This window comes from Cherax quadricarinatus, chromosome 82, assembly GCF_038502225.1.
Source record: "Cherax quadricarinatus isolate ZL_2023a chromosome 82, ASM3850222v1, whole genome shotgun sequence".
NCBI classification, from domain to species: domain Eukaryota; kingdom Metazoa; phylum Arthropoda; class Malacostraca; order Decapoda; family Parastacidae; genus Cherax; species Cherax quadricarinatus.
In genome coordinates, this window is record NC_091373.1 from 20,832,102 (window position 1) to 20,858,135 (window position 26,034).

At 39.5% G+C, this 26,034-nt stretch overlaps 1 protein-coding gene across 2 annotated transcripts in view; it reads right to left on the reverse strand.

Moving 5' to 3' along the window:
• LOC128702902 (endoplasmic reticulum-Golgi intermediate compartment protein 2) overlaps positions 1 to 26,034 on the reverse strand; it is a 286,545-nt gene that overhangs the window by 29,386 nt on the left and 231,125 nt on the right. For both annotated transcript variants that reach the window (XM_070102635.1, XM_070102636.1), the window contains exon 7: positions 20,309 to 20,430. In XM_070102635.1, the coding sequence (XP_069958736.1) occupies positions 20,309 to 20,430 (122 nt within the window). The remainder of the gene's footprint in view (positions 1 to 20,308; positions 20,431 to 26,034) is intronic.

The following is a 26,034-nucleotide window of genomic DNA, read 5'->3' on the forward strand; positions in this document are numbered from 1 at the left end:
ACCAGCCCCTTGCTCCCGGCATTTTAGTCGCCTCTTACGACACGCATGGATTACGGAGGAAGAATTCTGTTCCACTTCCCCATGGAGATTATCACTATCTACCAACATCATTATCACTCTCTACCACTATCACAATCACTACCACCCTCCACCACCATCACTACCACACTCTACAACCATCACCACCACCATTGAATTCTAACATGTTTCTTGCCTTCTTTATCAAAGGGCTGGCACTCCGAACTTTCTTTGGCCCCATGGTGGCTTACTTAGTAGTCACCCTTAATAAACAAGCACAAAAAACAATCGATTATTACAAAATGTTTCGGATGAACACGCAGAGTATTGCTCACTGAACAAGTGACAGAGGCAGACTGCATCACATACGTGTGAGCGGCTGCATAACGGGCGGGTGGACGCGTTTGATACGGACAATTTCCAAGTGGGGGTATGAAACCCGAGGTAAGATTTCGCCCCAAAAAGCGGTCGAAATCCAAGCTGTATGATATCTGCATTGGACAAAATCCGGGGTTCCACTGTACATAGATTATCATACATAACAGCATATGTGTAGATAACCTAGGATAGCCCCAAAAAGTCAGACAAAGTGACTTATTTCCATTGGGGTCCTTTTATTTCCATTGGGGTATATAATATGGCATACACTTACCATCCGATTTATGACCTGCTCGAAATACATCCACTCGACTTACGACCATGTTTTTTATGCCAAATTTCTGGGAAATAAACAACTGTTGGTGTTTTACACAGCGTTTCTCCTAAACTTTACAGTATAAAATACAGTACTAACAGCATAAAAAGTAAAGTAAAAAATGAAATACCAAAATAAAACAATAAAATAAAATCATTACAAAAGCGTGATGTTGATATTCAGTAGTAAGGTTCGACTTACGTCCATTTTGACTTACGACCGGTTAGTCGGAACCAAGCTTGGTCGTAAGTCAGATAGTACCTGTATATTATTCATTTTGGCATCTTTATTACAGTTCTAGGGTATTTATTGTGTTTCTGATATCAATTTGGAATAAATGTGATAGATAACCTTTATTACTAATATTAGTGTAATTACACAACATTTTACATGATGATTCACCAGATACTGAAGGCTCCTGCTGGCCTCTTCCTCGCTCCTATAGCTCCTCCTACTGTGTAACGATGTTAGATGGTGAATTTAATATTATTTTTTTTTTATTATCACACTGGCCGATTCCCACCAAGGCAGGGTGGCCCGAAAAAGAAAAACTTTCACCATCATTCACTCCATCACTGTCTTGCCAGAAGGGTGCTTTACACTACAGTTTTTAAACTGCAACATTAACACCCCTCCTTCAGAGTGCAGGCACTGTACTTCCCATCTCCAGGACTCAAGTCCGGCCTGCCGGTTTCCCTGAACCCTTTCATAAATGTTACTTTGCTCACACTCCAACAGCACGTCAAGTATTAAAAACCATTTGTCTCCATTCACTCCTATCAAACACGCTCACGCATGCCTGCTGGAAGTCCAAGCCCCTCGCACACAAAACCTCCTTTACCCCCTTCCTCCAACCTTTCCCAGGCTGACCCCTACCCCGCCTTCCTTCCACTACAGACTGATACACTCTTTAAGTCATTCTGTTTCGCTCCATTCTCTCTACATGTCCGAACCACCTCAACAACCCTTCCTCAGCCCTCTGGACAAAAGTTTTGGTAATCCCACACCTCCTCCTAACTTCCAAACTACGAATTCTCTGCATTATATTCACACCACACATTGCCCTCAGACATGACATCTCCACTGCCTCCAGCCATGATTCACCTCATCTTTCATAGACCCATCCGCTGACACGTCCACTCCCAAATATCTGAATACATTCACCTCCTCCATACTCTCTCCCTCCAATCTGATATCCAATCTTTCATCACCTAATCTTTTTGTTATCCTCATAACCTTACTCTTTCCAGTATTCACTTTTAATTTTCTTAGACAAAAATTAAAATTTTTTTAAAAAAATCTGAAAAAATTCTGAAAATTCACTGCATGTTCAGAAGAATATTACTCACCACGTCATAATTTTTTTAAAATGACTATAATTCTATGTAGAAACATGATACAAAGATGATACTTATACCAAAATGTTGCCAGATTCTTAAGCTAGTTTTCTGTAAGCTTAACTCGTTGTGTGTGTATTTTATTTTTTGTTTTCTGTAATACGGTGGAACCTCCACTTGCGAGCGCATCCACGTGCGAGTTTTTCCAAATACAAGCAGTCGATCGGTCGATTTTTTGCTTCCATACGAGAGCGAAATTTCCACAAGTGAACGGGCCTCAAGGGAGGTTCCTTGATGCTGGTGAGGGGGCTCTTGCTCATGATCTAGGGAATTGGATCTCATTTGTTTGTTGGACTATCTTATTTCAACTTGGGCAATATATAATGGAAAGATGCTTCTTAACGTACACCAAAAATGAAAGATATCGGACCATAAATAATGGAGTTAACTTCTCAGCAATTAGCCCCCTTAGCAGTGTTTTCGTATGGTTTTTATGGTTTTATTCTCATTTTTTTGGCCTCATTTGATAGAATGGAAGATATATCACAGAAACAGATATGATTTTGATTAGTTTCATGATGAAAAGTACCTTGAAATTGAGCTTAAAGTAGCAGAAACGTTCGATTCTTAGGCGATGTTCAAGAGTAAACAAATGACATCACTGTCCATTCCAATATGCAGTCATGAATGGGTTAACATTATTTATACAATTATTACAGTAATGCAGTACTCTGCATAACAGTAAATCTTCTATTTTTTATGTGAAAAGAAATTACAAATTATTTATATTGTACAGGTCCGCCATCACAAAACCGGCAATCAGTTATTCGGTTCCTTCAGTTATTCGGCACTAATTTTGGCTAGCATAATTTCAAATTTCCAGGGTCGCCACACCAACCTGCTGGTACTGTTTGGTGGCGCTACTTGCTGCATAAGTCATTCCAATTTCTTTTTCTCCATTTATTGTTTTAACCTGCTTACTTTTAGCCCTAGCCATGGTTTCAATGAATAAAAGAAATGCTTCTCATTATGTAAAGCACCTACACAGTACATTATCCATTAAAGATAAGGTGGCTTTGAAGCCACTGTCAGTTGCCATGAGCTCAGTCTCATGAAGCAGGAGAATATGTTTTATTATTATGCTAATATCAACACTACAGCTTATTTGCCTATCATAATTGATCTAATATGACATAAGAAACAATATAAATAACATAAAACATGTTAAATACTCCAGAATGAATATTATTTGGCATAACACCGAGCAGTTCGACAGAGTTATGAAGAGGATATGGTAAACAAATACCATTCTCCTATCCTTGTCTTGGAGACTTGTACATGTATTAGAGAAAACAGAGCATAGCACAGGGCTATGATATACACTCGTACTCCGCTATAAACATGAAACAAAAAAGTTATTTTCTCTCTATGGATTATCACACATAGCAGCATATGTGTAGAGAACCTAGGATAACCCCAAAAAAGTCAACGTGGCTTATTTTTAGTACCTGGCTTGGGTTAGCCATATATGATTTTTGGTAAATATTCGATTCCCAGCCAGGGTAGAAACATTAGGCGTGTTTCTTTACACCTGTTGTCTATGTTTACCCATCAGTAAATGGGTACTTGGGTGTTAGTCGACTAGTGTGGGTGTTATCCTGGGACACTGACCTAATTTTCTTGAAATACTCAGCATAACAAGTGCCTTTCTATACAGTAGTATGTCACTGATGTCAGCTAGGACTGTATACCTTGCCTTCTCCTCGCTGCAACATTCATCACCCACGCTTCACACCCATATAAGAGCGTTGGTAAAACTATACTCTCATACATTCCCCTCTTTGCCTCCAAGGACAAAGTTCTTTGTCTCCACAGACTCCTAAGTGCACCACTCACTCTTTTTCCCTCATCAATTCTATGATTCACCTCATCTTTCATAGACCCATCCGCTGACACGTCCACTCCCAAATATCTGAATACGTTCACCTCCTCCATACTCTCTCCCTCCAATCTGATATTCAATCTTTCATCACCTAATCTTTTTGTTATCCTCATAACCTTACTCTTTCCTGTATTCACCTTTAATTTTCTTCTTTTGCACACCCTACCAAATTCATCCACCAATCTCTGCAACTTCTCTTCAGAATCTCCCAAGAGCACAGTGTCATCAGCAAAGACCAGCTGTGACAACTCCCACTTTGTGTGTGATTCTTTATCTTTTAACTCCACGCCTCTTGCCAAGACCCTCGCATTTACTTCTCTTACAACCCCATCTATAAATATATTAAACAACCACGGTGACATCACACATCCTTGTCTAAGGCCTACTTTTACTGGGAAAAAATTTCCCTCTTTCCTACATACTCTAACTTGAGCCTCACTATCCTCGTAAAAACTCTTCACTGCTTTCAGTAACCTACCTCCTACACCATACACTTGCAACATCTGCCACATTGCCCCCCTATCCACCCTGTCATACGCCTTTTCCAAATCCATAAATGCCACAAAGACCTCTTTAGCCTTATCTAAATACTGTTCACTTATATGTTTCACTGTAAACACCTGGTCCACACACCCCCTACCTTTCCTAAAGCCTCCTTGTTCATCTGCTATCCTATTCTCCGTCTTACTCTTAATTCTTTCAATTATAACTCTACCATACACTTTACCAGGTACACTCAACAGACTTATCCCCCTATAATTTTTGCACTCTCTTTTATCCCCTTTGCCTTTATACAAAGGAACTATGCATGCTCTCTGCCAATCCCTAGGTACCTTACCCTCTTCCATACATTTATTAAATAATTGCAACAACCACTCCAAAACTATATCCCCACCTGCTTTTAACATTTCTATCTTTATCCCATCAATCCGGCTGCGTTACCCCCTTTCATTTTACCTACTGCCTCACGAACTTCCCCACACTCACAACTGGCTCTTCCTCACTCCTACAAGATGTTATTCCTCCTTGCCCTATACACGAAATCACAGCTTCCCTATCTTCATCAACATTTAACAATTCCTCAAAATATTCCTTCCATCTTCCCAATACCTCTAACTCTCCATTTAATAACGCTCCTCTCCTATTTTTAACTGACAAATCCATTTGTTCTCTAGGCTTTCTTAACTTGTTAATCTCACTCCAAAACTTTTTCTTATTTTCAACAAAATTTGTTGATAACATCTCACCCACTCTCTCATTTGCTCTCTTTTTACATTGCTTCACCACTCTCTTAACTTCTCTCTTTTTCTCCATATACTCTTCCCTCCTTGCATCACTTCTACTTTGTAAAAACTTCTCATATGCTAACTTTTTCTCCCTTACTACTCTCTTTACATCATCATTCCACCAATCGCTCCTCTTCCCTCCTGCACCCACTTTCCTGTAACCACAAACTTCTGCTGAACACTCTAACACTACATTTTTAAACCTACCCCATACCTCTTCGACCCCATTGCCTATGCTCTCATTAGCCCATCTATCCTCCAATAGCTGTTTATATCTTACCCTAACTGCCTCCTCTTTTAGTTTATAACCTTCACCTCTCTCTTCCCTGATGCTTCTATTCTCCTTGTATCCCATCTACCTTTTACTCTCAGTGTAGCTACAACTAGAAAGTGATCTGATATATCTGTGGCCCCTCTATAAACATGTACATCCTGAAGTCTACTCAACAGTCTTTTATCTACCAATACATAATCCAACAAACTACTGTCATTTCTCCCTACATCATATCGTGTATACTTATTTATACATGTACGTGTAGTAAATAGAGATATTATTATTATTATTCTTATTCTTTCAACACACCGGCCGTATCCCACCGAGGCGGGGTGGCCCAAAAGGAAAAACGAAAGTTTCTCCGTTTACATTTAGTAATATATACAGGAGAAGAGGTTACTAGCCCCTTGCTCCCGGCATTTTAATCGCCTCTTACAACACGCATGGCTTACGGAGGAAGAATTCTGTTCCACTTCCCCATGGAGGTAAGAGGAAATAAACAAGAACAAGAACTACTAAGAAAAATGGAAGAAAACCCAGAGGGGTGTGTATATACATATATGCTTGTACATGTATGTGTAGTGTGACCTAAGTGTAAGTAGAAGTAGCAAGATGTACCTGAAACCTTGTATGTTTATGAGACAGAAAAATGGACACCAGCAATCCTACCATCATGTAAAACAATTACAGGTTTCCGTTTTACACTCACTTGGCAGGACGGTAGTACCTCCCCGGGCGGTTGCTGTCTACCAACCTACTACCTAGGATTATTATTATTATTATTATTATTATTATTATTATTATAATATTATCATTATTTTCTCAGTTGTTTGTTGGGTTATCTTATTCAAACTTGGGCAATATATGATGGAAAGATACTTCTTCACGTACACCAAAAATGAAAGAAATCAGACCATAAATAGCGGAGTTCACTTCTCAGCCATTAGCGGCCACTTTGCGGTATACAGTGGACCCCCGCATACCGTTGGCCTTACATAACGTTAAATCCGCATACCGATACATTTTATCACTAAGATTTTGCCTCGCATACCGCTAAAAAACCCGCTCAACGCTGTTCGTCCGAGACGCGTCTAATATGCGGCCTTAGCCAGCCTCACATGTTCCGCCGGTGGCATTGTTTACCAGCCAGCCTCCACGGTAACATCCAAGCATACAATCGGAACATTTCGTATTATTACAGTGTTTTTGGTGATTTTATCTGCAAAATAAGTGACCATGGGCCCCAAGAAAGCTTCTAGTGCCAACCCTACAGGAATAAGGGTGAGAATTACTATAGAGATGAAGAAAGAGATCATTGATAGGTATGAAAGTGGAGTCGTGTCTCCGAGCTGGCCAGGTTGTACACAAAACCCCAGTCAACCATCGCTACTATTGTGGGCAACAAAAAGGCAATCAAGGAAGCTGTTCTTGCCAAAGGTTCAACTGTGTTTTCGAAACAGAGATCGCAAGTGATGGAAGATGTTGAGAGACTCTTATTGGTGTGGATAAATGAAAAACAGATAGCAGAAGATAGCATCTCTCAAGTGATCATAAGTGAAAAGGCTAGGAAGTTGCATGAGGATTTAATTAAAAAAATGCCTGCAACTAGTGATGATGTGAGTGAATTTAAGGCCAGCAAAGGTTGGTTAGAGAGATTTAAGAAGCGTAGTGGCATACATAGTGTGATAAGGCATGGTGAGGCTGCCAGTTCGGACCAAAAAAAGCTGAAAAATATGTGCAGGAATTCAAGGAGTACATAGACAGTGAAGGACTGAAACCTGAACAAGTGTTTAATTGTGATGAAACAGGCCTGTTTTGGAAGAAAATGCCAAGCAGGACCTACATTACTCAGGAGGAAAAGGCACTCCCAGGACATAAGCCTATGAAAGACAGGCTTACTCTGTTGATGTGTTTCAATGCTAGTGGTAATTGCAAAGTGAAGCCTTTATTAGTGTATCACTCAGAAACTCCCAAAGTGTTCAGGCAAAAGAATATCCTCAAGGCTAATTTGTGAGTGCTGTGGAGGGCAAACAGTAAGGCATGGGTCACTAGGGACTTTTTCTATGACTGGTTACACCAAGCATTTGCCCCCACTGTGAAAAATTACCTAACTGAAAAGAAATTAGACCTTAAGTGCCTCCTGGTGTTAGACAATGCCCCTGGTCATCCTACAGACGTGGCAGAGCGACTTTATGGAGACGAAGTTCATTAAGGTGAAGTTTTTGCCTCCTAATACCACTCCTCTCCTGCAGCCCATGGACCAGCAGGTTATTGCAAACTTCAAAAAACTGTACACAAAAGCTCTGTTTGAAAGGTGCTTTGTAGTGACCTCAGAAACTCGACTGACTCTAAGAGAGTTTTGGAGAGATCACTTTAATATCCTCAATTGTGTAAACCTTATAGGTAAGGCTTGGGAGGGAGTGACTAAGAGGACCTTGAACTCTGCTTGGAAGAAACTGTGGCCAGAATGTGTAGACCAAAGGGATTTTGAAGGATTTGAGGCTAACCCTGAGAGGAGTATGCCAGTTGAGAAATCAACTGTGGCATTGGGGAAGTCCTTGGGGTTGGAGGTTAGTGGGGATGATGTGGAAGAGTTGGTGGAGGAGGACAATGAAGAACTAACCACTGATGAGCTGCTAGATCAACTTCAACAGCAAGAGGCCAGACCTGAGGAAAGTGGTTCGGAGGAGGGGAGAGAGAAATTGAAGAAGTTGCCTACTACAAAGATTAAGGGAATCTGTGCAATGTGGCTGAAAGTGCAAACCTTTATGGATGAAAATCACCCTCACACAGCTATTGCAAGCCGTGCTGGTGACTATTACACTGACAATGTTGTGAAACACTTTAGGAAAGTCATAAAGGACAGATATGTTGTGCGACAGAAGTCCAGTGACTCTGAAGCTGGTCCTAGTGGCATTAAAAGAAGAAGGGAAGTAACCCCAGAAAAGGACTTGACACCTCAAGTCTTAATTGTGCATGCCTTTTTCAGTTTGTGTGTATTAAAATTAATATTTCATGTGGTAAAAATGTTTTTTTTCATACTTTGGGGTGTCTTGCATGGATTAATTTGATTTCCATTATTTCTTATGGGGAAAATTCATCCGCATAACGATAATTTCGCATAACAATGAGCTCTCATGAACGGATTAATATCGTTATGCGGGGGTCCACTGTATTTTTGTATGGTTGTTATGGTTATATTCTCATTTTTTCAGTCTCATTTGATAGAATGAAAGATATATTACAGAAATAGATATGATTTTGATTGCTTTCATGATGAAAAGTACCTTGAAATTGTGCTCACAGTAGCAAAAATGTTCTATTCTTTAGCGAAGCTCAAGAGTAAACAAATGACGTCACTGTCCAATACCTGTCTGCCTGCCAGTCTAAATTTCAGTATTGAGTCAAGAATGGATTGACATTATTTATACAATTATTACAATAATGCAGTACTCTGCATAACAGTAAATCTTCTATTTTTTTTTTTGTGAATAAAAATTCCAAATGGTAAGAAAGAGTAATATAAGAGGGGCCTGTAGCCGTGACTAATGAACAGAGAAAATGTTATTTCAGTGCCAGGAATGTCTGCATTGTTTATTCTGGACCCTATTTTGAAATTGGCATCTGTTGAAATTTGTGTGAAATCGGCCAAATTGCCAATTTCTGACCACTTTATTGGGTAGTTGAAATAAGTGAATGGGCAGTTTCTTGTACTCAGTTAACAGACTAGAAGTAAATAAGTTTATTCAGGTATACACAAATACAGTTACATAGATTATCATACATAGCAGTGTATGTATAGAGAACCTAGGATAACCCAGAAAAGTCAGACAAAGTGACTTATTTCCAGTACCTGGCTTGGGCTTGCCATATATGATTTTTGGTAAATATTTTTTTCTCGGTTGTTTGTTGGGCTATCTCATTGAAACTTGGGCAATGTATGATGGAAAGATGCTTCCTAACGTACAACAAAAATAAAAAAGACGGACGAAAAATAAGGGAGTTCGCTTCTCAGCCATTAGCCGCCTCTTTGCAGTATATTTTCGTATTGTTTTTATGGTTGTATTCTCATTTTTTGGACTCAATTGATAGAATGGATGATATATTACAGAAATAGATATGATTTTGATTGCTTTCATGATGAAAAGTACCTGGAAATTGAGCTCAAAGTAGCGGAAATGTTCGATTTTTGCCGATGTTCAATGAACTGTGTAAGTCAAGTTGGTTAATTTTATTAAGTGTATTCTAACCTAACCACTCTGTAATTCGGCAAACTCAGTAATCTGGCACACTACAAGTCGGAATGATGCCGGATTTGTGATGGAGGACCTGTAATAATAATAATAATAATAATAATAATAATAATAATAATAATAATAATAATAATAATAATAATAATAATAATAATATTAATAATAATAATAATAATACATATAATAATAATAGTATAATAATATACATTTTCATTCTTTTTTTTTATTATCATACTGGCCGATTCCCACCAGGGCAGGGTGGCCCGAAAAAGAAAAACTTTCGATATCATTCACTCCATCACTGTCTTCCCAAAAGGGTGCTTTACACTACAGTTTTTAAACTGCAACATTAACACCCCTCCTTCAGAGTGCAGACACTGTACTTCCCATCTCCAGGACTCAAGTCTGGCCTGCTGGTTCCCCTGAGCCCCTTCATAAATGTTACTTTGCTCACACTCCAACAGCACGTCAAGTATTAAAAACCATTTGTCTCCGTTCACTCCTGTCAAACACGCTCACGCATGCCTGCTGGAAGTCCAAGCCCCTCGCACACAAAACCTCCTTTACCCCCTCCCTCCAACCTTTCCTAGGCTGACCCCTACCCTGCCTTCCTTCCACTACAGACTGATACACTCTTGAAGTCATTCTGTTTCGCTCCATTCTCTCTACATGTCCGAACCACCTCAACAACCCTTCCTCAGCCCTCTGGACAACAGTTTTGGTAATCCCGCACCTCCTCCTAACTTCCAAACTACAAATTCTCTGCATTATATTCACACCACACATTGCCCTCAGACATGACATCTCCACTGCCTCCAGCCTTCTCCTCGCTGCAACATTCATCACCCATGCTTCACACCCATATAAGAGCGTTGGTAAAACTATACTCTCATACATTCCCCTCTTTGCCTCCAAGGACAAAGTTCTTTGTCTCCACAGACTCCTAAGTGCACCACTCACCCTTTTCCCCTCATCAATTCTATGATTCACCTCATCTTTCATAGACCCATCCGCTGACATGTCCACTCCTAAATACCTGAATACATTCACCTCCTCCATACCCTCTCCCTCCAATCTGATATCCAATCTTTCATTACCTAATCTTTTTGTTATCCTCATAACCTTACTCTTTCCTGTATTCACTTTTAATTTTCTTCTTTTGCATACCCTACCAAATTCATCCACCAATCTCTGCAACTTCTCTTCAGATTCTCCATAGAGCACAGTGTCATCAGCAAAGAGCAACTGTGACAACTCCCACTTTATGTGTGATTCTTTATCTTTTAACTCCACGCCTCTTGCCAAGACCCTCGCATTTACTTCTCTTACAACCCCATCTATAAATATATTAAACAACCACGGTGACATCACACATCCTTGTCTAAGGCCTACTTTTTCTGGGAAATAATTTCCCTCTTTCCTACATACTCTAACTTGAGCCTCACTATCCTCGTAAAAACTCTTCACTGCTTTCAGTAACCTACCTCCTACACCATACACCTGCAACATCTGCCACATTGCCCCCCTATCCACCCTGTCATACGCCTTTTCCAAATCCATAAATGCCACAAAGACCTCTTTAGCCTTATCTAAATACTGTTCACTTATGTGTTTCACTGTAAACACCTGGTCCACACACCCCCTACCTTTCCTAAAGCCTCCTTGTTCATCTGCTATCCTATTCTCCATCTTACTCTTAATTCTTTCAATAATAACTCTACCATACACTTTACCAGGTACACTCAACAAACTTATCCCCCTATGCTTTTTGCACTCTCTTTTGTCCCCTTTGCCTTTATACAAAGGAACTATGCATGCTCTCTGCCAATCCCTAGGTACCTTACCCTCTTCCATACATTTATTAAATAATTGCACCAACCACTCCAAAACTATATCCCCACCTGCTTTTAACATTTCTATCTTTATCCCATCAATCCCGGCTGCCTTACCCCCTTTCATTTTACCTACTGCCTCACGAACTTCCCCCACACTCACAACTGGCTCTTCCTCACTCCTACAAGATGTTGTTCCTCCTTGCCCTATACACGAAATCACAGCTTCCCTATCTTCATCAACATTTAACAATTCCTCAAAATATTCCCTCCATCTTCCCAATACCTCTAACTCTCCATTTAATAACTCTCCTCTCCTATTTTTAACTGAGAAATCCATTTGTTGTCTAGGCTTCCTTAACTTGTTAATCTCACTCCAAAACTTTTTCTTATTTTCAACAAAATTTGTTGATAACATCTCACCCACTCTCTCATTTGCTCTCTTTTTACATTGCTTCACCACTCTCTTAACCTCTCTCTTTTTCTCCATATACTCTTCCCTCCTTGCATCACTTCTACTTTGTAAAAACTTCTCACATGCTAACTTTTTCTCCCTTACTACTCTCTTTACATCATCATTCCACCAATCGCTCCTCTTCCCTCCCGCACCCACCTTCCTGTAACCACAAACTTCTGCTGAACACTCCAACACTACATTTTTAAAGCTACCCCATACCTCTTCGACCCCATTGCCTATGCTCTCTTTAGCCCATTTATCCTCCAATAGCTGTTTATATCTTACCCTAACTGCCTCCTCTTTTAGTTTATAAACCTTCACCTCTCTCTTCCCTGATGCTTCTATTCTCCTTGTATCCCATCTACCTTTTACTCTCAGTGTAGCTATAACTAAAAAGTGATCTGATATATCTGTGGCCCCTCTATAAACATATACATCCTGAAGTCTACTCAACAGTCTTTTATCTACCAATACATAATCCAACAAACTACTGTCATTTCGCCCTACATCATATCTTGTATACTTATTTATCCTCTTTTTCTTAAAATATGTATTACCTATAACTAAACCCCTTTCTATACAAAGTTCAATCAAAGGGCTCCCATTATCATTTACACCTGGCACCCCAAACTTACTTACCACACCCTCTCTAAAAGTTTCTCCTACTTTAGCATTCAGGTCCCCTACCACAATTATATATATAGAGTAAAGGCATACGAAAAGAATATTTTTCTACAGTTATCCCCCAGTTTGACTAGAGAAAACGTAATTCTTCCGACACTACCTACATAGCTTCTTGGTAAACAAATCTCATATTTACGTCAATTTTTATTCTGTGAGTGTATGTAACATGTTTATATGCTATGTAATGGGTTTCATATATAATTTTGAGGAAAATATCATAGATGGATTAATGAAAATGCCTATATTGATGTAAAATAAGACATTTAGTGTGCCAAAGAGTGGTTATTATTACGTAGTATTGGTGTCATGAGTAGAGAAAGACTTAGCGATTTTAATTTGTACCTGCACACCAGCACAGTGTGTAAGTATATTTAAGTACAGGTACACTTAAGTATAATTATCATAGTACATATAAAATATGCAGTAACTTTAAAACACTTGAAATTTTGGAAAGTTTCCTGACATAATAGATGAGGTCACGGAAAATGTAAACAAACCAGGTGGGGGGGGTGCCGTATTTGAAAGACCGCTTGCCGTATAGCAAATTTTGGTCATAATTTGACATCGCCATATTAGCAGAACACCATAAGGTGAAACGCCGAAAAGCGGGGCCTTACTGTATATAATAATAATTATAATAATAGACGGCTTCAAAAGGCCGTCACTAGATGGTAGCGTTTACCACAACAAAGCGGGAGTGGTTGTGGCTACCTACACCTTTTACATAATGACATATTTTCTTCATTCTATGTATATTTTATTCAGGTTTCTATGTTATTTATACTGTTTATTATGTCAAATTAGATGAATTGTGATAGATAAATAAGCAGTATAGATGATATTAGCGAAATTATTCAAGGAGTATTTTGTCTGGTCTCCAGACAAACTCTCATCCTCCGATGATATCACTACATGAATGACATATTTTATTCATTCTAGAGTATATATCAGGTTTCTGTGTTATTTATATTGTTTATTATGTCATATTAGATGAATTGTGAAAGATAAATAAGCCGATCTGTTGGAGTGTGAGCAGGGTAATATTTAGTGAAGGGATTCAGGGAAACCGGTTATGTTCATATAGTCGGACTTGAGTCCTGGAAATGGGAAGTACAATGCCTGCACTTTAAAGGAGGGGTTTGGGATATTGGCAGTTTGGAGGGATATGTTGTGTATCTTTATACGTATATGCTTCTAAGCTGTTGTATTCTGAGCACCTCTGCAAAAGCAGTGATAATGTGCGAGTGTGGTGAAAGTGTTGAATGATGATGAAAGTATTTTCTTTTTGGGGATTTTCTTTCTTTTTTGGGTCACCCTGCCTCGGTGGGAGACGGCCGACTTGTTGAAAAAAAAAAAAAAAAAAAAAAAAAAAAAAAAAGCCATATATATAGATGATATTAGGGAAATTATTGACGTATTTTCACGTGCCTGGAATTCCATTGGAATGGATTAATTGCATTTTATTTAACTTAAATATGGAAAATTGACTTTGCAAATGAGCAAATCCAGATGTGAGCAAGGTCATGGAATGGATTAAACTCATGAGTGGAGGTCCCACTGTACAGGACCCACACGTTACTGAATTCACAAACACAATGAGTAACTGCATGTTGCTACCAACAGTAACAAAACCTACAAGAGTTACAGAGACTAGTGTTTCATTACTTGACCACATCTGGACCAACACCATATCCCCTTTAAAATTAGACATAATTACAGATAATACCACAGACTACTACCCTACTTTCCTCATAACAACACTTGGTAAAATACCCCAAGACACTACAAAAGTCACCTTCAGACTTCACAATGAGGCAGCCATTAATAACTTCACAACAGCAGTAACAAACATTGACTGGCACACTGAGCTAGAAATCTATACAGATATTGACGATTGTTTTAATAATTTTCTAAAAAAGACCCAATACCTTTATAACAAGCACTGCCCTAAAAAAACTAAACAGATGACAGCTAAGAGACTGAACAGTCCCTGGCTAACACCCAGCATTCTCAAATCCATAAATACAAAACACCGATATGAAAAACAGTACAGAATGGGTCACATAACCAGAGACCAAACAAAACGTTACTCGTCAATCCTAACCAGCCTGATAAGAAGGGCAAAAAAATTGTATTATGAGAACAGATTATCCAACTTACGAGGTGATATAAAAAAGACCTGGAAGACCCTATCAGAAATTCTGGGAACAAAAAAGATATCACGACATAGCGAAATAAAATTAGCAAAATCAGATGAACCCCAACTCCCACCAACAGAAACAGCAAACAGACTCAATGATTTCTTCTCCACTATAGGCCAAAACCTTGCCAATAATATCCCAAGCTCAGATACCCCACCAAATGACTACCTCACTGGCAACTACCCGAACACACTGTTCCTAGCTCCGACTAACCCATACGAAGTCTCCCTTATTATCAACGCACTGAAAAACAAGGCAGGAGATTTAAATACCTTACCACCCTTTATATACAAAAAAACGTCACAAGTACTATCACCAATCATTGCAACACTCTTTAACAAATCCATTGAATCCTCCACCTTCCCTACAGTTCTCAAAATAGCAAGGGTCACCCCGATTCATAAAGGAGGAGACCAAACAGAGTTGAATAACTATAGGCCAATATCCAATTTACACCCTCTCTCAAAAATCTTCGAAAAATAATTCATAAACGAATCTACTCCTACCTCATCTCCCATAACATTCTCAACCCCTGCCAATTTGGATTCAGGCCTAATAAAAATACTAATGATGCTATTATACACATGCTAGAACATATATACACTGCAATAGAGAAAAAAGAAGTCCCACTGGGGATCTTCATTGACTTACGTAAAGCTTTTGATACAGTTGACCATGACTTGCTCCACGTAAAATTGTCACACTATGGTATTAGAGGGCACTCCCTCAACTACCTCAAGTCTTACCTCAGCAACAGAAGCCAATATGTGTACGCAAATGGGGCAAGCTCTTCCGCACAACCAATTACAGTTGGTGTCCCACAGGGAAGTGTCCTTGGCCCTCTTCTCTTTCTCCTATACTACATAAATGACCTACCAAATGCTTCGCAATTACTCAAACCCACACTTTTTGCAGATGACACCACATACGTCTTCTCTCACCCGAGCCCAGTCACGCTAGTCAGTACTGTAAACACCGAATTACAGAAAATATCTACCTGGATGAGGACTAACAAACTTACATTAAACATTGACAAAACCTACTTCATTCAGTTTGGTAGCAGAGCTACAGATGTACCTCTTAACATAACGATAAACGGATCACCTATCACAAAGCTAACAGAGGGAAAATTCTTAGGAATCCACCTCGATAATAGACTCAAATTTCATACACATATACAACAAATTTCTAAGAAAATTTCCAAGACTGTAGGCATACTATCGAAGATATGGTACTATGTTCCACAGTCAGCCCTCCTGGCCCTTTATCACTCTCTTATTTACCCCTATCTCACCTATGGAATTTGTGCATGGGGCTCAACAACAACTAACCATCTCAGACCACTAATTACCCAACAAAAGGCTGCAGTTAGAATGATAACAAATTCTCACTACAGGCAGCACACTCCACCAATATTCAAAACACTCAACCTACTCACCATACAAAACATCCATACTTATTATTGCACTTATTACATACATAGAACACTTAACTCTGATATTAACCCTTCCCTCAAACATCTCCTTGCCAACCTCAACAGAACACATGACCATAATACAAGGCACAGATCACTCTTTGATGTTCCTCGTGTCCATCTCACGCTATGCAAAAACTCAATGCACATAAAAGGCCCTAAAATCTGGAATTCATTACCTGTAAATATAAAAGAAACACTACCTGTTTATAAATTCAAGTCTCTTCTCAAAGTTCACTTACTCACTCAAAACCAAATAAATACTGAATAACTGAACCATATAAATTGTATATCCTAAATGTTACTCACAATTATATCACACAAATGTTAAACCTAACTTTGATAATTTTTTTTTTTTCAAATACACTACCTGAATGAACAGCAATGTATGCAACCATATGACCTGTCTTTGTAATACTCATTTGTATTTTATAGTTATCTGTTTACAATAATGTCTTATCACTGATTTCATCATTGCTTAGTTAATCTTAAGTTAATTTTAAGCCAGCCTGTAATGCTATGCATAGTATAAGTGGCTTTGGCATGCTGCTCTTATCTGTATTTTTTTGTACCTCTGTATGTATGCTAAAATTTGTAAATAAATAAATAAATGCAAATTAAAATAGTTATCAAGTTGGAGTTTCATTTTTATTTTAAGTTTTCTTTAAAATATACGTCTTTAATTCACCATTTGGCATTGTTGCGAAGTGGGTGGAGCTATAGCAGAGGGAGAAGTGAGCAGTGTCTCAGTAACTCATGATTGCACATATGAAATATTGTATAATTATACTATTACTAACAATAAAGGTTATCTCCCTATCATATTTATTAAAGAATAATATTAGTGATTGGTGGAATGATGAAGTAAAGGGTGTGATAAAAGAGAAAAAGGTAGCTTACGAGAGGTTTTTACAAAGCAGAAGTGTTATAAGAAGAGCAGAGTATATGGAGAGTAAAAGAAAGGTGAAGAGAGTGGTGAGAGAGTGCAAAAGGAGAGCAGATGAAAGAGTGGGAGAGGCACTGTCAAGAAATTTTAATGAAAATAAGAAAAAATTTTGGAATGAGTTAAACAAGTTAAGAAAGCCTAGGGAAAGTATGGATTTGTCAGTTAAAAACAGAGTAGGGGAGTTAGTAGATGGGGAGAGGGAGGTACAGTGGACCCCCGCTTAACGATCACCTCCAAATGCGGCCAATTATGTAAGTGTATTTATGTAAGTGCGTTTGTACGTGTATGTTTGGGGGTCTGAAATGGACTAATCTACTTCACAATATTCCTTATGGGAAAAAATTCGGTCAGTACTGGCACTTGAATATACTACTGGAATGAAAAAAGTTCGTTAACCGGGGGTCCACTGTATTAGGTAGATGGCAAGAATATTTTGAGGAACTTTTAAATGTTGAGGAAGAAAGGGAGGCGGTAATTTCATGCACTGGCCAGGGAGGTATACCATCTTTTAGGAGTGAAGAAGAGCAGAATGTAAGTGTGGTGGAGGTACGTGAGGCATTACGTAGAATGAAAGGGGGTAAAGCAGCTGGAACTGATAGGATCATGACAGAAATGTTAAAAGCAGGGGGGGATATAGTGTTGGAGTGGTTGGTACTTTTGTTTAATAAATGTATGAAAGAGGGGAAGGTACCTAGGGATTGTCAGAGAGCATGTATAGTCCCTTTATATAAAGGGAAGGGGGACAAAAGAGATTGTAAAAATTATAGAGGAATAAGTTTACTGAGTATACCAGGAAAAGTATACGGTAGGGTTATAATTGAAAGAATTAGAGGTAAGACAGAATGTAGGATTGCGGATGAGCAAGGAGGCTTCAGAGTGGGTAGGGGATGTGTAGATCAAGTGTTTACATTGAAGCATATATGTGAACAGTATTTAGATAAAGGTAGGGAAGTTTTTATTGCATTTATGGATTTAGAAAAGGCATATGATAGAGTGGATAGAGGAGCAATGTGGCAGATGCTGCAAGTACATGGATTAGGTGGTAAGTTACTAAATGCTGTAAAGAGCTTTTATGAGGATAGTGAGGCTCAGGTTAGAGTGTGTAGAAGAGAGGGAGAATACTTCCCGGTAAAAGTCATGTCACCATGGTTGTTTAATATATTTATAGATGGGGTTGTAAAAGAAGTAAATGCTAGGGTGTTCGGGAGAGGGGTGGGATTAAATTACGGGGAATCAAATTCAAAATGGGAATTGACACAGTTACTTTTTGCTGATGATACTGTGCTTATGGGAGATTCTAAAGAAAAATTGCCAAGGTTAGTGGATGAGTTTGAGAATGTGTGTAAAGGTAGAAAGTTGAAAGTGAACATAGAAAAGAGTAAGGTGATGAGGGTATCAAATGATTTAGATAAAGAAAAATTGGATATCAAATTGGGGAGGAGGAGTATGGAAGAAGTGAATGTTTTCAGATACTTGGGAGTTGATGTGTCGGCGGATGGATTTATGAAGGATGAGGTTAATCATAGAATTGATGAGGGAAAAAAGGTGAGTGGTGCGTTGAGGTATATGTGGAGTCAAAAAACGTTATCTATGGAGGCAAAGAAGGGAATGTATGAAAGTATAGTAGTACCAACACTCTTATATGGATGTGAAGCTTGGGTAGTAAATGCAGCAGCGAGGAGACGGTTGGAGGCAGTGGAGATGTCCTGTCTAAGGGCAATGTGTGGTGTAAATATTATGCAGAAAATTCGGAGTGTGGAAATTAGGAGAAGGGGTGGAGTTAATAAAAGCATTAGTCAGAGGGCAGAAGAGGGGTTGTTGAGGTGGTTTGGTCATTTAGAGAGACTGGATCAAAGTAGAATGACATGGAAAGCATATAAATCTATAGGGGAAGGAAAGAGGGGTAGGGGTCATCCTCGAAAGGGTTGGAAAGAGGGGGTAAAGGAGGTTTTGTGGGCAAGGGGCTTGGACTTCCAGCAAGCATGCATCAGCGTGTTAGATAGGAGTGAATGGAGACGAATGATACTTGGGACCTGACGATCTGTTGGAGTGTGAGCAGGGTAATATTTAGTGAAGGGATTCAGGGAAACCGGTTATTTTCATATAGACGGACTTGAGTCCTGGAAATGGGAAGTACAATGCCTGCACTTTAAAGGAGGGGTTTGGGATATTGGCAGTTTGGAGGGATATGTTGTGTATCTTTATACATATATGCTTCTAAACTGTTGTATTCTGAGCACCTCTGCAAAAACAGTGATAATCTGTGAGTGGGGTGAAAGTGTTGAATGATGAAGAAAGTATTTTCTTTTTGGGGATTTTCTTTCTTTTTTGGGTCACCCTGCCTTGGTGGGAGACGGCCGACTTGTTGAAAAAAAAAAAATAACAAATAATGTAGAAGCATGATAAAGATGCCCAAATTCATAAAAACTGACATGTAGAGAGGTATTGAAGGGTGGAGGCCAGGGAGGGACAAAAAAAAAAGTGACCGCAACCATTACAGAAAACGTTACACACCTGAAGGGTAACTACAGAAGATCACTCTTGCCTTATGCAAAGACTGAAAAAAGCGCAATTTTCTCAAATTTTTTTTTTCCCAAGTAATCAGCTATGCAAGCTTCTCCTGGTATATCTCAGAAATCATTGATCTATTTCATGCTGTATTACTGTTAATAATAAACAGATTCAAAGGAATTTCCCAGCAAACATACAAATGAATGCTTTAATTTTGGATGGTGACACTTTTGGAGTGTCAGTAAGGAGTGATTCCTTGACTAGTGACGAATTTGTTTACCAATGTGATCTTAGGAATGGAACTCTGTCGGTAAGTGAGAGGCTATATTACAATCATGGGGCAGTGCTAAACAGGCAGAGGTCACTGTAAGGTAGGGGGACTATATTCTACAAGCATACCTTCTCATGGGATATTTCACGGTTTTGCTCTGACACGGAGTACTGGAAGGTAGATCCTCGATGACTGTAAGTGTTGACGTACGTTGGCACCACTGTCACAAAGTACTGGTATGTCATGTGGTCTGTAAAACATAAAATATAAAACTTCATTTTTTGTATTATTTACACAAACATTATTATTTTGAATTATTGTATTTTCCAGCATATAAGCTGCACCTCAATTCTGGCAGGCATATTTTGGGAAAAAATGCATTACAGCAGACAACCAACTTTTGCTCAGGTTCCAGAAAAAAAGATCTATACACGAAAATGTGATGGATGGTGTGAACAACTTAAGGGTAAAATTGGATTATGTGCCATAGCACCTCAAAACAAGCCATACATGTATTTCAAATTCTTAAAGCATCAATATTAATAAAGTTTCTGACAATTTACATTGCACATATTCTTGCTTGTTGGTCTAAAAATTTGTGAAGAGGGTACCTGTTGCCCTACTAGGCCTAGCTGCATGTAGTGAGGTTCAGAACCTTGAATGTATACAACGATGTAAACGGGTTATCCAAGATTAAATTTGCATAATGTACCTTTTATGTACCTATAACATGTGTGCCATCAAGAAAATAAAAAAAGTATAATATATACACAAAATTTTAATAAAAACTTATGAAGTGAACTTACTTCAGGGAAACATGTACAGTATAACCTCTCATTTATGGATCTCTCATTAATGGATTTTGGCAATTTTGAACAAAGAAAATTAGCTGGATAAATGCTCTAATTACTGGACAAAATGAATAAAAGTACAAAATTCTATAATTCCCAATTTTGTCTACTAGAATTTTTTTATGAATGATGACTTGTAAATACTTTTACCTCTTATTTTTTTGTAAAATTGACCAAATTACCAATTTCCAATCACTTTATTTTGTAGTTGAAACAGTTGAGTTGGCGATTTCTTGTGCTCAATTGACAGAATAGAAGTAATACTAGTGAAACAGCTAAGAATTTGGTCAACTGGAATATGGTAATTGGCCTAAAATGGGAGTCAAAGTCGGCAAAATCGCCAATGCGTAAATATCGCTTACACATCAAAATTCGCGAGAGCATAATTTCATCAGTTTTCCACCAAATTTCATACATTTTGTTTTATTACCTTCAGAAAAAGATTCTCTACCATTTCACAAGAAAAAATAACAAAAATTATTTTTTGAAAATTCTTGGACACGGGTGCGCACTTGGAAATTTGGCCTCTGGACCCTGAAAGGGTTAACACTAGAACAAAAACTTGAAATTATAAAGCATCAAGCAAGTCTCCATAAGGCAGCAAAAGAAGATGGAGATGAAAGGGAAACTTTTTTGCAAGTGGTGGCTGGATGTATAACTTTAAAATATGGATGGGACTCCATAATGTTCAAATTGTAGGTGAAAGTGATTTATTTATTTATTTACAAATTTTAGCATACATACAGAGGTACAAAAAAATACAGATAAGACCAGCATGCCAAAGCCACTTATACTATGCATAGCATTATGGGCTGGCTTAAAATTAACTTAAGATTAACTAAGCAATGATGAAATCAGGTCATATGGTTGCATGCATTGCTGTTCATTCAGGTAGTGTATTTGAAAAAAAAAAAAATTACCAAAGTTAGGTTTAACATTTGTGTGATATAATTGTGAGTAACATTTAGGATATACAATTTATATGGTTCAGTTATTCAGTATTTATTTGGTTTTGAGTGAGTAAGTGAACTTTGAGAAGAGACTTGAATTTATAAACAGGTAGTGTTTCTTTTATATTTACAGGTAATGAATTCCAGATTTTAGGGCCTTTTATGTGCATAGAGTTTTTGCATAGCGTGAGATGGACACGAGGAACATCAAAGAGTGATCTGTGCCTTGTATTATGGTCATGTGTTCTGTTGAGGTTGGCAAGGAGATGTTTGAGGGGAGGGTTAATATCAGAGTTAAGTGTTCTATGTATGTAATAAGTGCAATAATAAGTATGGATGTTTTGTATGGTGAGTAGGTTGAGTGTTTTGAATATTGGTGGAGTGTGCTGCCTGTAGTGAGAATTTGTTATCATTCTAACTGCAGCCTTTTGTTGGGTAATTAGTGGTCTGAGATGGTTAGTTGTTGTTGAGCCCCATGCACAAATTCCATAGGTGAGATAGGGGTAAATAAGAGAGTGATAAAGGGCCAGGAGGGCTGACTGTGGAACATAGTACCATATCTTCGATAGTATGCCTACAGTCTTGGAAATTTTCTTAGAAATTTGTTGTATATGTGTATGAAATTTGAGTCTATTATCGAGGTGGATTCCTAAGAATTTTCCCTCTGTTAGCTTTGTGATAGGTGATCCGTTTATCGTTATGTTAACCCTTTGACTGTTTCCGACGTATAAATACGTCTTACGAGCCAATGTTTCTGACGTATTTATACGCATAAATTCTAGCAGCTTCAAATCAAGCAGGAGAAAGCTGGTAGGCCCACATGTGAGAGAATGGGTCTCCATGGTCAGTGTGCACCATATAAAAAAAATTGGGGAGCCAGTGGTGCATTGTGGGAATGCCATTTCAGTTGTCCTTTTTCAGCATGTCTAGCGGTAAGAAATATGTGATTCCCCAGCAAATCTGGGACTCTTCTCTTCCCAAGTGATGCTCTAACACAGATGGAAGTGTCAGTGAAGATCAATTTCATGATTTGGGGGAGTTTGAGACCAAAAGCAATGGAGGAGGAGGAGGGGAGGAAGAGGAGGAGGAGGAGGAGGAGGAGGAGAGGAAGGAAGAGAGGAAGAGAGAGGAGGGAAGAGGAGGAGGAGGAGAGAGGAAGAGGAGAGAGGAGAGGAGGAGGAGGAGGAGGAGGGAGGAGGAGGAGGAGGAGGAGGAGGAGGAGGAGGAGGAGGAGAAGAGGAGGAGGAGGAGGAGGGAGGAGGAGGAGGAGGGGAGGAGGAGAGGGGAGGAGGGGAGGAGGAGGAGGAGGAGGAAGGAGGGAGGAGGAGGAGGAGGAGGGAGGAGGAGGAGGAGGAGGAGGAGGAGGGAGGAGGAGGAGGAGGAGGAGGAGAAGAGTAGGAGGAGGAGGAGAGGGAGAAGAGAAGGAGGAGGAGAGAGAGGAGGAGGAGAAGAGGAGGGAGGGAGGAGGAGGAGGGAGGAGGAGGGAAGAAAGAAGATGTAATATGTGTTCCCTTGGGCAAGAAAAAAAATCCACCCCACGTAGTGACAAGATAAAGAGGGAGATAACATCCCGATAAGAAGCTGACTTTATGAGCGTAAAGGAGGTAATATTACATGACCATCGCCTCCCTTTGTTTTGCTAGTACCTGACATTTATCTGTCTCTGTCTATTTGTCTATCTGTCAAGCTCCTGTCTGTCCATCACAAGCTCTGTCTCAGAGAAACCACAAGACTTCAATGTCATCACGTTTACTCCACATCTTCAAGCAGGTATAGCACTTTGTCTGGATTTCAGGTTATCCTGGGTAATTTGCACTATGTATGCTTGTATTTATGTGTACCTGTGAGACAGAGATATAGGCAGACAGATAGAAGAGAGACAGATTGAAAGATATATAGAATGAGGAGAAAGATAATTAGATAGAATGGAGGGAGGAAGCAGCATCCGACCCATTGTTTTGACAGGCGGTAGGGAGTGTGACTAATGAGACAATATGTCACTTTGACAGCTGCGCCGACTTCTGACTCAAAAACAATTATAAGCCTGCACTCGCACACAAGACAGGGAGGAGGAGGAGGAGGAGGAGGAGGGAGGAGGGAGGAGGAGGAGGAGGAGGAGGAGGAGGAGTAGGAGAGGAGGAGGAGGAGGAGGAGGAGGAGGAGGAGGCGGAGGCGGGAGGACGAGGAGGAAGAGGAGGAGGAGGAGGAGGAGGAGGAGGAGGAGGAGGAGGAGGAGGAGGAGGAGGAGGAGGGAGATGACGAGGAGGAGGAGGAGGAGGAGGAGGGAGAAGACGAGGAGGAGGAGGGAGAAGATGAGGAGGAGGAGGAGGAGGAGGGAGAAGATGAGGAGAAGGAGGAGGGAGAAGGAGGGAGAGGGAGAGGAGGAGGAGGAGAAGGAGGAGGAGGAGAAGGAGGAGGAGGAGGAGGAGGAGAAGGAGAAAGGAGGAGGAGGAGAAGGAGGAGGAGGAGGAGAAGGAGGAGGAGGGAGATGATGAGGTGGAGGAGGGAGAAGATGAGGAGGAGGGAGAAGGAGAGAAGGAGGAGGAGAGGAGGGGAGGGAGAAGGAGAGAAGGAGGAGGAGGAGAAGGAGGAGAGGAGAAGGAGGGAGGAGGAGGAGGAGAGAGAGGAGAGGAGAGGAGGAGGAGAGAAGGAGGAGGAGGAGAAGAGGAGGAGGAGAAGGAGGAGGAGGAGGAGAAGGGAGGAGGAGGAGGAGGAAAGGAGCTTAAGAGGGAGGAAGGAGGATGAGAAGAGGGAGGAGGAGGAAGGAGGAAGGAGGAGGAGGAGATTGGTGTTTGTTTGTTTTTGTAAAGCAAGTTTTTATAAAACAATATATTGATAATTATGTTTGTGTGCTTATTGTGTTGTATACACTTGAGTGTATATATATACATTGCACCATACTTTAGTCTCATAAACCTAGGGTTATGTGAAAAAATAAAATAGTGAAAAAAACAAAAACCTTCAATTACAAATAAACTAAGTTTCCAGGTGAGCAACAGTTGCCGCTGTTGCCATCGCGGCTCATTTTCTGTAACTTCACAGCTCTATCTACAGTGAAATACCGATGCTTAAAAAAATTTTTGGACTAAAACTCAGAAAAATAATCTTAACACTTTTATTTTCATAAGAAAAATAATTTTTTTTTTTGAATATTTAGCGACATAGAATAACAGTTTCAGAGAGGGCCTGAAACAGTCAAAGGAATTAAGAAGGTACATCTGGCTCTGCTACCAAACCACTAGATAAGTAGAGTTTTGTCAATGTTTAATGTAGGTTGTTAGTCCTCATCCAGGTAGATATTTTCTGTAATTCAGTGTTTACAATGATGACTAAGCGTGACTGGGCTCGGGTGAGAGAAGGCGTATGTGGTATCATCTGCAAAGGAGTGTGGGTTTGAGTAATTCTGAAACATTTAGTGGAGTCATTTATGTATGGGAGAGAAGAGGGCCAGGACACTTCTGCAGGACACCAACTGTAGTGGTTGTCTTGGAAGAGCTTGCCCCATTTAAATACACATATTGGCTTCTGTTGCTGAGGTAAGACTTGGGAGTAGTTGAGGAGTGCCCTCATGCCATAGTGTGACAATTTTCGTGGAGCAAGTCATGAGTCAACTGTATCAAAAGCTTTACGTAAGTCAATGAGAAGAGATCCCACAGTGGGACTTCTTTTCTCTATTGCAGTGTATATATGTTCTAGCATGTGTATAATAGCATCATTAGTATTTTATTAGGCCTGAATCCAAATTGTGGGGTTGAGAATGTTATGGGAGATGAGGTAGGAGTAGATTCGTTTGTGAATTAATTTTCGAGGAACTCACAAAGAAGGTGTAAATTGAATGTGTAGCTATAGTTATTCAACTCTGCTTGAGTCTCCTCCTTTATGAATCAGGTGACCCTTGCTATTTTGAGAACTGTAGGGAAGGTAGGAGGATTCAATGGATTTGTTAAGAGAGTGTTACTAATGATTGGTAATGAAGTACTTGTAATTTTTGTATAAAGGGTGGTAAGTATTTAAATCTCCTGCCTTGTTTTTCCAGTGGGTGTGTAAAGGGAG